We start from the raw sequence: 12,981 nt of genomic DNA, 5'->3' as shown, positions 1-12,981 counted from the left end.
TGAGTATAGCTGCTTTATACCGTAGGGATGGAATATTGATGTGCAACATATATTTAGACAGCGTAAAAGAAGACAGATAACAAAAGAAACTTGTAATCTTGCAATCATTAGCTTATCGGTTCCATTAAATCGTGTAGGAATAACGTTAATTCTGGGTATCTGCCTAATAGCTTCTGCTCACGTACTATACGTAGAGTGTTCTGAAATCGCATTAATCGAGATATTTTTATCAGATTAGAGACTCGAATTAACATGAGTAATGAATGGTTCGCGCCGCCGGTGTCGCGATAACCCCTAATTGAGTCTAATTAAACGGAATACCATAACAATCGCATGTGCGCCCCGCCCTCCGCCGTCGAATTAGTTTCGCTCGTTTTCTAAATAATTTAATGAGAAAAGCTGCCGCACGGTGACTCCCACACTTTCAGCGCCCTCTCACGGCGCCGCGTGCGTTTATAGACCACAACTAAAAGTGGAGCGACGCGACGCGACAAACAATAACCGCAGTATATAGTATTTTGGATTAAGAAATAGTCTATAGTCTATACATATTACAAAACAAAGTCATTTTTTTCCTCATGTTCCCTTTAATCTTTAAAACTACGCAGCGGATTTTGATGATTCTTTGAATGTTAGATACCATTTATCGAGGAAGGCTATATTTTATCACGCTAAGACTAGTAGGAGAATATGGAAAAAACGGGGGAAATTATTTGAAAGGGCTTATCTCGCGAACTTCTGGAGCAATTTTTATGTTATTTGGCACAGATAAGAAGTAGACCACGTGAAGGATCATAGGCTATCGATTTTAATAATTTTTTCAGTGGCTATATATTTTATAACCGTGCGACGCCGGGGCGGGTTGCTAGTAATATTATAATATAGTTATTCAATTTTAGGCAACAATATACATACGAGTGTCGAGTAGTATAGTTAAGGGTATCAATAAGGGCTCACAAGCGACGTTCTGAAATTTTACATAGGTAATCAATTAGGCGCCTTGTAGACAAGCACACTTTATGTACCATCGAGGAAGTTGATTCCTATGCAATTGACAGACCAACGTTATTTGGTCGAATATGTCAATTCAATGTTAATTGTGATCTGTCAGCTGGGTTTGACGTAACGCAACCAAACTACTTAGGTCCCCGATTTGCATAGGAATCAACTTCTCTGATAGTACATTCGATATTACGATAGGTACTCTATATGATTGAATTTAGTATATATTAAAGAAAAGAGAATTTTGCTTAGCATAGCTAAGGCCTAAGATGCTTCATGATTCTTTAAAATATTTTGTAAGGTGTTTACACGTTATAAGAAACTTGCTTATAAGTTTGATAAAATTATATTGAAATAAAAAACAATATCATTCTTTCAAGTTATTATTAGGTATAATATTTATAAAAACTTTGGAACATTGTTAGGTAGGTACAACATTTTATTCAACTTTCATAAAGATAATGTACCTAGTTATTTAGGAGTTTACACTCTCAACATAATTTCACAAGGCGTCAACAATATCTTTTCAAGAATATCAGACCTTGAAACAATTAAGTATCTTAAACTTAAGATTACTCTTTTAATTTAAACAATAAGTACATACATACTGAAAACATTTCCTACTCATAACATTTACAAGTTACAGATCATATTAAGTATGTCAGTTATTGTCCAGCAAAGAGAATATTTTCAAACTTTAAAGGACTAGGCAGCTGGTAGGTATTAATTTTAAAAGTTAGAATTGAACTACGAATAATAAAAACTATCATTTTTATCGTTGTAGCCAGAAATATACTAGTATAGACAAAATTACATCACTTACACAATAAATTAATGTGTCGCACCGCGCACGCATTATAAAATACAATGAAAAGTAGTTGAATGTATGTACACTGTACATGGCACCATCAGTAGAATGATGAATAATTATTATAATGATGAGACAAGTAGAATGCGAGTCCCAATATAACATGATTTTTACAAATCAAATAAGGGGAAGCTAAGAAAACGTGGATTAAATACCTACCCAGCTAAATTTAGAAAAAAAGGGATAATTGATGAAATCCAAAAACTGAAAGAAGTTGCGAGCTCGATTTTGATTAGAACTAAATCTGCTTCTAATCTTAAAAATAAGTTCTTCGAAAAATCAAGCCGGCCGAAAATATTTTCTTATAAATTGGTTCATAATATTTTGAGAGAACATTCTATATGGCTGGCCGCAGACACACGTTTTTCGTATTCGATTTCCGAATTCGTTTTCCGTATTCGGTAATCGGTAATCTGAATGCCTGGAATCAGTATAAAATACACACGTTCGCTTTTTTCCGAACGGGACGAATTCCGCACGTACGTTTCAAGTGCAAGACGGTGCGTTTGCGCGTGAAAAAAACGAACGTTTGCGCTAGTCTCACGGAATCTCAAATCGTAATTAGATATTCCACATTAGGAAATCGCATACGAAAAACGAGTGTATGCGGCCAGCCCAAATCTAACTGCCAATGAAATGAGGGTATCTCCTAAAAGACGTTTAGGTCAAAGTGACTTCGATTAAACTTTTTAAGGACGTGTTCACTACACGAATTGCAGGCCGCAAGTAGGACTCTTACTTGCGGCCTGCAATTCGTGAACCAAATAGTGGGAGTTTACTCCTACTGTAGGAGTAATCTCACACTATTTGGTTACTGCCATATAGTGGGTTAGCGCGTAGCACACTGCACAACTTAAACGAAACTTGATTGTGAACGAAAGCTTACAATAGTAGTTTTACTTTTTTATTAAAATTAAGGGAATTGATTCTTTCAGCAGTTTTCGCTATGTTATATGGTTTCCGTTTCGCCTACTATACCATGTATTTTCGATAATCCACGTATATTTGCTTTTTTACACTGACGCGACGATCACTGCGTTGCTGGTACGTGCTGGTGACGTACGCCGAGTTTTATAACGTGAACTTTTTAATTTACTTATTCAAAGATCTTCATTTTCAAACAGGTCAACTGGTTTCAAATGAAAACAATCATTTCATACATGTTTAACACACAAACAAGAATATATTATTTACAACGCTATCAACAGAAGCGAGTTATATTTTACATATAAACAGTAGTCTTATAAATATTGTTATAATATACACGAAATTACTTCAATAGCTTATACCCTAAGGTCCATGTAACTTACTTAGCACGGATTCAATATCAATATTCTGAATATTTGCAGACTTAAGCAATTCCTGAGTTTCAGACTTAAGTTTTTTTGCATTTTCAGTTTCGGTGGCAGTATTGAGACTCCTCTTCCTCTTTTTAGAGTCCGTTTTATCTTTGCATTGTACGCTTTCAATCTCCAGAACGATTTCAGTCACTTGATTGTCGGGCTCTTTTTCGAGTTCTTTGGCATCATCTTTTTTGAGAGGGGTATCTAAACTAGTCAAAGTGGAGTCGAAAATGTCGATGTAGTGGTTCCGTGCGCTTTTCATCGGAGTGTACAATTTTTCAATATTTGATATTGAATTTATAGCCGTGGCCGTCTCCCTAACGTACGAATCGTCGACCACAAAATCTCCGGGATGTTGTTCGAACACAGTATGTAAGGCGGTCGCATTTAATCTTATCGAGATGTCATCTTCTATACATAATTCCATACAGAACTTATCTTTTAATTTACACAAGTTATTATTTTGTACAAAGCTGGTTTCGTTGTAAACGTAGGAAAAATGATTTTCGCTTTCTTCATCATAATTGCTCACCGATAGCTCTACCTCTTCTACATCTTCATCTTCATCTAAATCCACACACAATTCCTTATTGCCACTGTCATCATTACTATGATTACTTTGCGGTATGACTGTAATTTCTGGCTTACTAGACTCATTATGGGTAATATCTATAGGTTGCAACTGTGCAACTCGCGGTGGAGTGTCGAGCAAATCTCTTTCTATGATTTTTGCCGTCTCGATGTCGAAATTTCTTTTCGTTTCCACCTTACATTTATTTTGATGATCTGTACCACTTTTTGATTTAGTACAACTTTCTATATATTTTTTAATGTTATCTATGTCGTCGTCCTCATTTGGACAGCAATTGGATTTTAAGACGTCTTTTGATTTAGCATCCTGAGACCCATCATCCGACCATCTTAAAGGCGGCTGTTCGCTATCAGAATCTTGCACACCTGAAACTTTTGTATTTTTCATAATCTTATCTTTATTTTTGGATAACTCTGATAAATTAAGTTCGCTGCTATCGGAATTAAATGATTTTGTACAGTGAAGTTTTCTCGGTGTCGCAGATTTTCGTCGTGATTTTGTTGGAACTGCGACTGCAATGACGTTAGCGTTTACTTTATCTTTACCTATTTTCTTTTTTGTTTTATTTTCAGTAGCACAAATATTTTTAGAATCGACAAGTTTCTGAGATTTTTTCGAAGCCAAATCTTTCACTGGTGATTTCTTAGATATATTTTTTAACTTATTTTGAGTTTCTAGTTTTACCGGTGATTCTAGTTTATCTTTCAAATGTACAGATGGAGCCTCCGATTTTAATTTCCTTGAAGGTGTGGCTTTTGACGATGCTTTTCTACCTTTTCTTTTCGCTGGTTCAGTGTTTACATCTTTTGATAATGGAGCATCTTCTTTAGTTTTAATACTACTACTTTTACGATACGACACATTCTTTGTGCACTTTCTTACGGGCCTTCGAGTTTTCTCGGAAGCTAAATCTGGATCATTTTCTTTATTCGCCGGTGTCTCTTGAGCATCTTCTCTACAAACAGTTATGGCACACTCTAAAACTTCAGATATGGGAATATAATCTTGATCGTCTGGCTTATAATACGACCCACCACTGGAATAGTCTGTTTGTCGCGAGGAGTACGACGAAGGTGTGGCCTGCGTGATCTTCGGGGTATCGAAGAAACGCGGAGTGGGAATGTTCATTATTTTTATATCTGACATAGGTTCGTCGGGAAGATCGGGCCCTAAGAACCGAGGTGTTTCCATTTGTATGTCATACAGTGCTTGTTTGTAAGGAGTTTCTAGTAACTCGGATATATTCAATTTTGCCCCAATCACATTTTGCAATGCTAGCCTTTCTGCTTCGGGTGTATCCGATTGTTCGATTTGATGATTAACGTGATTATTGGGATCATCCTGCGTAGGCTTTTCGGTAGTAGCGCATTGCAGATTAACGTTTGCGGAAACTTTGGCCGAGTTTTGTAATGAATTAGACTCCAAAGATTTTTCTTTTACCTTTTTCTTACTTTTTTTTGTAGACAAGATATCTTTATCTTTTTTCTTAGAATTTGTAAGCTTTGTATTTTTTGATTGTGGTTTTACAGAAGTTACATTTTCTTCGACTTTATTTTCTTTGCACACACTTTTTTCTTTACTTTTACCAAACTTTTCCATTAAATTAACATCACTTTGGCCTATAAGTGCACGAAGGTCTGCGTCCCAGTTTGATTTCTTTACTGGTTTAACTTTTTTGTCTGCAGGAATCTTAGTTTGAATATTTTCATCCACATTTTTTTTACTTCTTTCTTGATCATGTACATATTTAGAAGATATATTGCAATGTGGAGTCACAACGGAGTTTTGTTGAGAACAGATGACAGGTTCATTTGTATTTATTTCAGTGCTATTCTCGTTTAGAATTCGCCTTGGTGTTGTGAAGTCTAGAACTCTAATGTGAGAGGTGCGACGAGGAGTGGATGACGCTTTTTTCATAGGTGGCGCAGAATTTGGTGTGCTGGTCTTTTGTAGAACAGTACCTAACGATTCTTTAGGTAATGATGCAGAAACAGTATCTACAGTCTTCACTAAACCAATGTTATTTGTATCGTCAATGGGGTCAAGGTTTAATGCTTTAGTAACTTTATTTGCCACCTCACTTTGTATGTTAACATCTATGCTCAAAGGTTTTGCACTTACATTTGGAATCGCTTTTGCAACTGTTTCAGAACTTTGTACGCTGGATGATTTTATTCTTGATGTAGTAACTGTTGCGGAGTCCAAATTATGCATATTTCTGGAACCCGGAGTCTTTGCATAATTTGTTTTTACTGATTCTATATTTTGGATACTAACAGGTGGTACTTGTGATATATGAGAAGATCTAATACGTTTTTCTGTTTCAGAATGAAGTGTATTTACTTCTGTACACTTTGGCGTTACTATTTGCGGGTTACCAGAGGGACCTGAAAAAGTAAGTTAAAAGTTAAAACATACTTAAATGTTTGTGACAAACAATAATAATACATAACTGTATTAAATTTTAGTATTCATTACCTGATGCAGGAACTAATATGATTGTAGGCATAGCCATGATTTCATCTTTTGTATAGTTGAAATTTTGTCCACTTTGTAAGTTATTCTTGTATGCACATGTTCCATTTATGTATAGAGTTTGCATCTGTACTAACGGCGTGCTAGTAGTAGATTTAATAATTGGTGGCATTTTAGTGTAAGTATTATTGTTAACTTTGATATCTGATATTATTTTAATTTTTTGCTCACAGCTCTTATCATCGGTAACACTCAACACAGGACTCTCTTTACTTAAAGGAGGATCAGAAGAGGATACCAGAATATTTTCTTGGGATGGCTGAGTTGTTTGATCTAATTTCTTATTTAAACGACATCTCCTGGAAGTGTTTTAGATGATTAATAAAATGAATTCCATGTCAATAAAAAAATATATTTAAATATATAAAATTCTCGTGTCACAATGTTGGTTACCATACTCCTTCGAAACGGCTTAGTAAAGCCGTTTCGGAGACGTTAAATCAGTAGATTTTTAACAAATTTTATATGCATATTCAGTAGGTCTGAGAATTTGCTACTGGCTACTTTTTATATTAATAAGGGACGCCCCCCACAAATAACGTGAGGTGTTTTTTGAAATTCTCTGATTTGAGATTTCGTGAGATTTTATTCAACCCCCTCCCCACCCCCTAATCTCACGTGAGATTTTTCAAAACGTTACTCACATTTTCTTACGCAAACGCGTTAGATTGTTTGACAGTCAGTAGATGTATTAACGTCAAAGTATGAATGAAATCATTCACTAATGAGATCATTCATCATTATAAATGAGATGAAAAGAAATTATTTTCTTTTGAAGGAATAAGTGAATGATCTTAACCGTATTACGATTACGCTTACGATTTAATATTAAGCATGTACGTACAATCTGGATGAAATGGACCAAAATAGTATAAAATATTTTTTGTAACAATGAGAAAAAAATTACGTGAGATTCGCCGAGACCCCCCCTCTCCCCAACGTAAGATTAGATGAAATATGACTCGACCCCCTCCCCCCCTTAAACACCTCACGTAATTTGTGGACGCCCCCTAAGTGCATTTGTTGAATAAATAAATAACTGAAAAAAACACGCTTTTTTTAATTACAAATTATTGCTCTCTCTCTCTTAATGTAATGTCATTGGCTCTTAACACATATGCAAAGTTTCGAATTAATCAGACTACTGGAGATATTTAAAAATCGTGCTCAAAGATTCCGTTACATACATACAGCCCAAACTAATAAAAGCGTGCTAAAAATGTATAAGACTTTATATCATACCTAGGGATTGCAATTCGGCATCATTTTCAATCCGGACCTGATTTGACCGGATTTCCATCGATCCGGCCGGGTCCGGTCGGATCAGAATTAATGAAACTGAACTAAAAAGCAAAAATCATCTTATTTTTGCTTTTTAGTTCAAAAACAAGGACTTAGCATCCATTGCAGCTAATTTATACAGTACTAGATGATGCCCGCAACTTTGTTGCGCCAAAATTCGTTTATCGCGCGGGAACCGTACATTTTTACGGGATAAAAAGTATCCTATGTCCTTTCCCGGGTCTCAAAGTATCTCCATGCCAAATTTCAGCAAAATCGGTTCAGCGGTTTGAGCGTGAACAGACAGACAGACAGACACACTTTCGCATTTATAATATTAGTATGGATTTTTAAAGCGTAGTATCAACTCTTCAAATACTGTAGTGCCTGGGACAAGATTTTTAATGTTCGTATGGTTTCCCAAGCACATACGGCATTTTTGCAATGCTTATAGTTGGCATAGTCCACAGGAATGAGCAGGTCACTACATCTAGGACTAACCATGTGCGGATTTCCTCACAATATTTCCTTTACCGTACAAGCATCTGTCATTTAAAAGTAACTTATATGCCAAAGTGTCACCTCACACCTGGTTTCTAATAGCTTATAAATATGGCTTATAGTTGGAGAGGGGAAGAGGGGATTTCGGGACAAGCTCGAGCGTGTCAGAGTAAGCTTGTATAAGCTTCAGACATGCGTCTAGTTATCATGGTATAGAAATCAGATTTCTCACGTGAAATTATTTTAGTTAATTATTTTTTTTAAATATTGAAATGTCATCGGATCTGTCAGATTAAGATAGGGGATGTTTAGTATACCCCAAAGAAGCATCCATAATATCAAGCACTGACGATTCAAAGGTTAGGTAACCTGTAGAGACAATTTAAAATTTTAAAAATAAAGCTTCATATTTTCCTAATTAAGTTTCACAGATATTTTATTTTGCACTAAACTAAATGATTTAGTCCTTGTTGTCTAAAATATATCTTATATATATATATATATATATATATATATATATATATATATATATATATATATATATATATATATATATATATAGCCCACCGCTAAAATAAAAAACGCTCTTATTATTTTTTTATCAATTTTACCTATAATGTATGTAAAAAACCTACTAGATCTCCATGACGCTCGAGTGACTACACAAATAGAACCCTCCCCTCCTCTACTATTATAAAAGCCACCCTATGGCTGAAAGTCTAAGTATACTAATCGGCCTTAGTGTCAGCAAAATATAATAAAAAAGCTAGAAAAGCTTAAACACTACTTATAAGTTGTAACGCATTTAAAGTACCTTATTCATGCAACAACCATATCAGTTTGACACAAATTACTAGCACTGGAGTCCGGACCCCTTCTCCGGATCCAGTATATTGGGACCGGATCCGGTATCCAGAAAGTGATGTCGGATCCGCCAGTTAACCGGATCCTGTTTTCCGGATTGCAATCCCTAGCATACCCTTACTAAGTAACTGCAGAAGAAATCATTAAATCTCTCTGAGTTACAAAACTAGTTTCTCCTAGCGAGTGCTACAAAAAATGTTTCATTATTTAAATGCTTACTTTAAATCTGGTGCATTTTCTTCATTGTGATAAGTTCTTTCCTTTGTGGTGCCTGAAATTACATATTTTAAGTTCTTTGTTCTTTTCGTAATAAATCTTATTAAAATTTTGGGTTGGCCTGGAGAAAACAGGGCACTATGGGAAAAAGACAAAATTTTTGACGAAAAAATGCAACCCCCTTTTTTTAATATACCAATCGATAGGGGGCGCCAAGGGGAGCAAAAAAGCTCAGATAAACTTTTCTCAAAAATCAACCCTGTCTTTCGAGACAGGCCGAAATGTGGTCGTCGTTATTATGGAGAAAATACTAAGAATTGACGAAAAAGTTCAACCCCTTATGACGACCCCTTTTTAATATATCAATCGATAGAAGACGTCAATGCAAGGGAGTTAAAAAAGGTCAAGCAAACTTTTCTCAAAAATCAACGCCTGTCGAAATACAACGCGAAATGTGGGTCACATTATCGTTCGTGTGGAAAAAACAGTTCAACCCCTTATCTTGGTAAAGGTTTACAAACCTACCCCAATTTTTTTGGTTCAATAATTATAAGTCGACGGAGGCCCGCTACGCGGGGCTGCTATTCCTGGGTGGTTCACAAAAAAATAACCATGATGGCCTAACCTAACCTAAGCCAATCAAGTCGTATTGGGCCAACATTGCTATTAATTACCTACACTCACATTTCGGGTTGTATTTCGACAGGCGTTAATTTTTGAGAAAAGTTTGTCCGAGCTTTTTCGCTTGCCTTGGTGCCTTCTTTCGATTGGTGTATTAACAAAAAGGGGTGGTCGTCGGGGGTTGAATATTTCCATCAAAATTTAGTATGGGGAAACGGGTCACATTTCGGTCTATCTTTCGACAGGAGTTGATTTTTGAGAAAAGTTTATCTGAGCTTTTTTGCTCCCCTTGGCGCCCCCTATCGATTGGTATATTCAAAAGGGCTGGTTATAAGAGGTTAAAATTTTGTCGCAAAATTTTTGTCTTTATCCCATAGTGCCCCGTTTCCTCCAGTCCAACTAAATTTTGTGCACAGCTTACCTTCTTTAATACTTTTGGTAGATTTCTTACAGGTGACTGTATCAAGTAATGTTAAACTTGGTATAGTCATTGTCATATTACCTTCACTACTTACTTTGCTCAATATTGTATCAAATTCCTCTATATTTTGTATAGGTGTTTCTGTACTTGTCTCCTAAAAAAATATTGTTAACTTTTAATAGTCATGGCAGTAACACAAAAAATATAAATAAATATACTTGCACTTAGCAAAATCACTAATTTGTATTATACAATATAAAGTATACTTATATATATTTTTCACGTTCAAGAAAACATACATATAAAAACACTATTTATGATAAAATTACCGTTAACGGAGCTGACTGTGGTGGGCACAAATTGGCATTACTTTCTGGTGTACTACTCGTAACACTATTTAAGTGTAAATCAAAATTGCTTCCTGATTCTGCCTTCTGATCAACACTGGACTCATTATTTATAGATTCACTTTTCTTTAAACTGTTTTCATCTGTAGAAATTTCCTTTTCAACATCTTTGACTACTGCATTTCCTGTAATTTTATTAATTTGCTATTAAGGTTCTTATTTTATTGAAAATTTATAAAATTCCAAAAATCTTGGTAACATTGAATCTGAAAATTTACCTTTCCTACCTTTTAATATTTTTAATTAGTATATGTGGAAAAAAAAACTCCACAGCCGAACATATAGCCTCCTCCTTTTTGGAAGTCAGTTAACAAACAGAACTTACCTGGCAAGTCAGCCAAAGATGTAGCCTCTACTGAACTCTGTAAAGTGTCTACATCACAAGCAACATGGCTTTGTGTATTTGCATTTACAGAATTACATATACAGCTAAATGAGTCTGTTGAACCACATCCATCACAACTTGTAGGCACCTTTGATACATTTTGTTTATACACCCTATAAACAATTATTATTCATAATATTAATTTATTGGTTATGTTTACATTGATGTAACACAATATTTAAAGTATTACTATGTACATTACATCTTTAACTAACTTTAATCTACATCTATAAAAAAACTATAATAATATCATACTTTTTATAATGTAAAAAAATACAACTAATAATTTTATGATGATAAACCTAAAGATCAAATTGTATGTGTACTGATAATAATCATAAAATGACCATACCTGGGTTTTTCTTGAAAATTTGTCTTCTGTACATCCACGAAAGCAACTAAAAGTTTTACAACCTCTAGCAGGTTGGAACATTGCATCAATTTCCTTCTTAAGGCAATTGGCTTACATGACTCAACTGGAAACAAACGGAAAAGGTTGATAATATACATAGACAATAACAATAAGATATTCATCAACAAATAGACTGCTTTAATAAGAGTAAACCTTTGTAAGAAGCTTCAAAGAACTTAGCCACATCAAAATAAAATATAAGCAGACACTTGCAATATGTACTTGCAAAATGTAGTTATTCCAATGTTTATTTTTACACAAAAGATATGTCCACTTACCATATATTTTGATAGCCATGTATTCTGCAAGGATATTCTTCAACGATGTCATAAACACTCTCCCATATTCATTACTGAAGGCGTCTAAATAGGGGCTAGCTTGAAGAAATTCGTCATAGGCAGTCATCAAATCCTCTTCTGCCAAGTATCCTACAATCCAAATAATATAATGAACACCACGATTACGACTGTTATAGCAACGTTTTATGACTCCCGCCAAACGCCTTACCAAGAACAAGTTTCGCCACTTCTTGGGAAGGAAATGGTGGTATAGCCATATTTATAAACAAATGACCGAAACGTTTATTGAATGATTTCACTAAGTATTAACTATTATTAAGGCCATTACAAGTTTTATTTTCATAATATTTATTTAAAAACGTAGTTGAGAAAGATCAAAAACAAAGATTGAAAATTGAAACAAGAGCCAAGACGCAAAACTGAAGTTTATACTTTTTTATGTTTGTATATAATGTCAATGTCAAATATTGTATTTACGGTACTCAACCAGGGCTTCATAACGTTATCGAATACCCGCAAAAATATCGTTACGTAGGTACCGGTATTTTCATAATGGTAACGGTATTTTTTTTTATCGATATCTAGTAACATAACCAAAAAAATATCGTTATGAAAATATCGGTAAATATTATATGCGTATGCGTATGCGTCGTGCACCAAATCTACCTCGCAGCCCAACTTCCGACTTCCAAGCACCAGTTTTTATATACGTGGGAGAGATATGCTTCGGCACGAATGGGCCGGCTCAACCGGAGAAATACCACGTTCTCATAGAAAACCGGCGTGAAACAGCGCTTGCGCTGTGTTTCGCCGAGTGAGTGAGTTTACCGGAGGCATAATCCCCTCCCCTATTCCCTTCCCTTCTCTTCCCTACCCTCCCCTATTACCCTATTCCCTCTTAAAAGGCCGGCAACGCACCTGCAGCTCTTCTGATGCTGCGAGTGTCCATGGGTGACGGAAGTTGCTTTCCATCAAGTGACCCGTTTGCTCGTTCGCCCTCTTATTTGCATTTTTTGGGGGGCTCCCATACAATAAATACAAATTTTGGCCTAATTTTGATCTATAATGGTACGAAACCCTTCGTGCACGAGTCCGACTCGCACTTGGCCGATTATTTCTGGTATTCGATAACGGAAGCCGATCATTATTCATTACAAGTTTCCTGCAAATTTCCTCCACTCAACGCAACTTGAAACTTTAAAAAATATTTGAAAATTATTGACGGTTTGCTGAA

At 35.4% G+C, this 12,981-nt stretch overlaps 1 protein-coding gene across 1 annotated transcript; it reads right to left on the bottom strand.

Moving 5' to 3' along the window:
* Window positions 1-1,393: 1,393 nt before the first annotated feature.
* On the bottom strand, window positions 1,394-12,146 carry LOC121727001. The gene is made up of 9 exons (XM_042114668.1): window positions 11,956-12,146; window positions 11,727-11,876; window positions 11,389-11,512; window positions 10,977-11,149; window positions 10,574-10,776; window positions 10,245-10,398; window positions 9,206-9,257; window positions 6,284-6,639; window positions 1,394-6,192 (listed from the first exon to the last, which is right to left on the bottom strand). The coding sequence occupies exons 1-9, from the start codon at window positions 12,002-12,004 to the stop codon at window positions 3,161-3,163; spliced, it is 4,293 nt and encodes a 1,430-aa protein (XP_041970602.1). The 5' UTR covers window positions 12,005-12,146; the 3' UTR covers window positions 1,394-3,160.
* Between the last annotated feature and the right edge of the window lie 835 nt (window positions 12,147-12,981).

Source organism: Aricia agestis, chromosome 5 (assembly GCF_905147365.1).
Source record: "Aricia agestis chromosome 5, ilAriAges1.1, whole genome shotgun sequence".
In the NCBI taxonomy this organism is placed as follows: Eukaryota; Metazoa; Arthropoda; class Insecta; order Lepidoptera; family Lycaenidae; genus Aricia; species Aricia agestis.
This window is presented reverse-complemented; position numbering and strand designations above follow the sequence as displayed.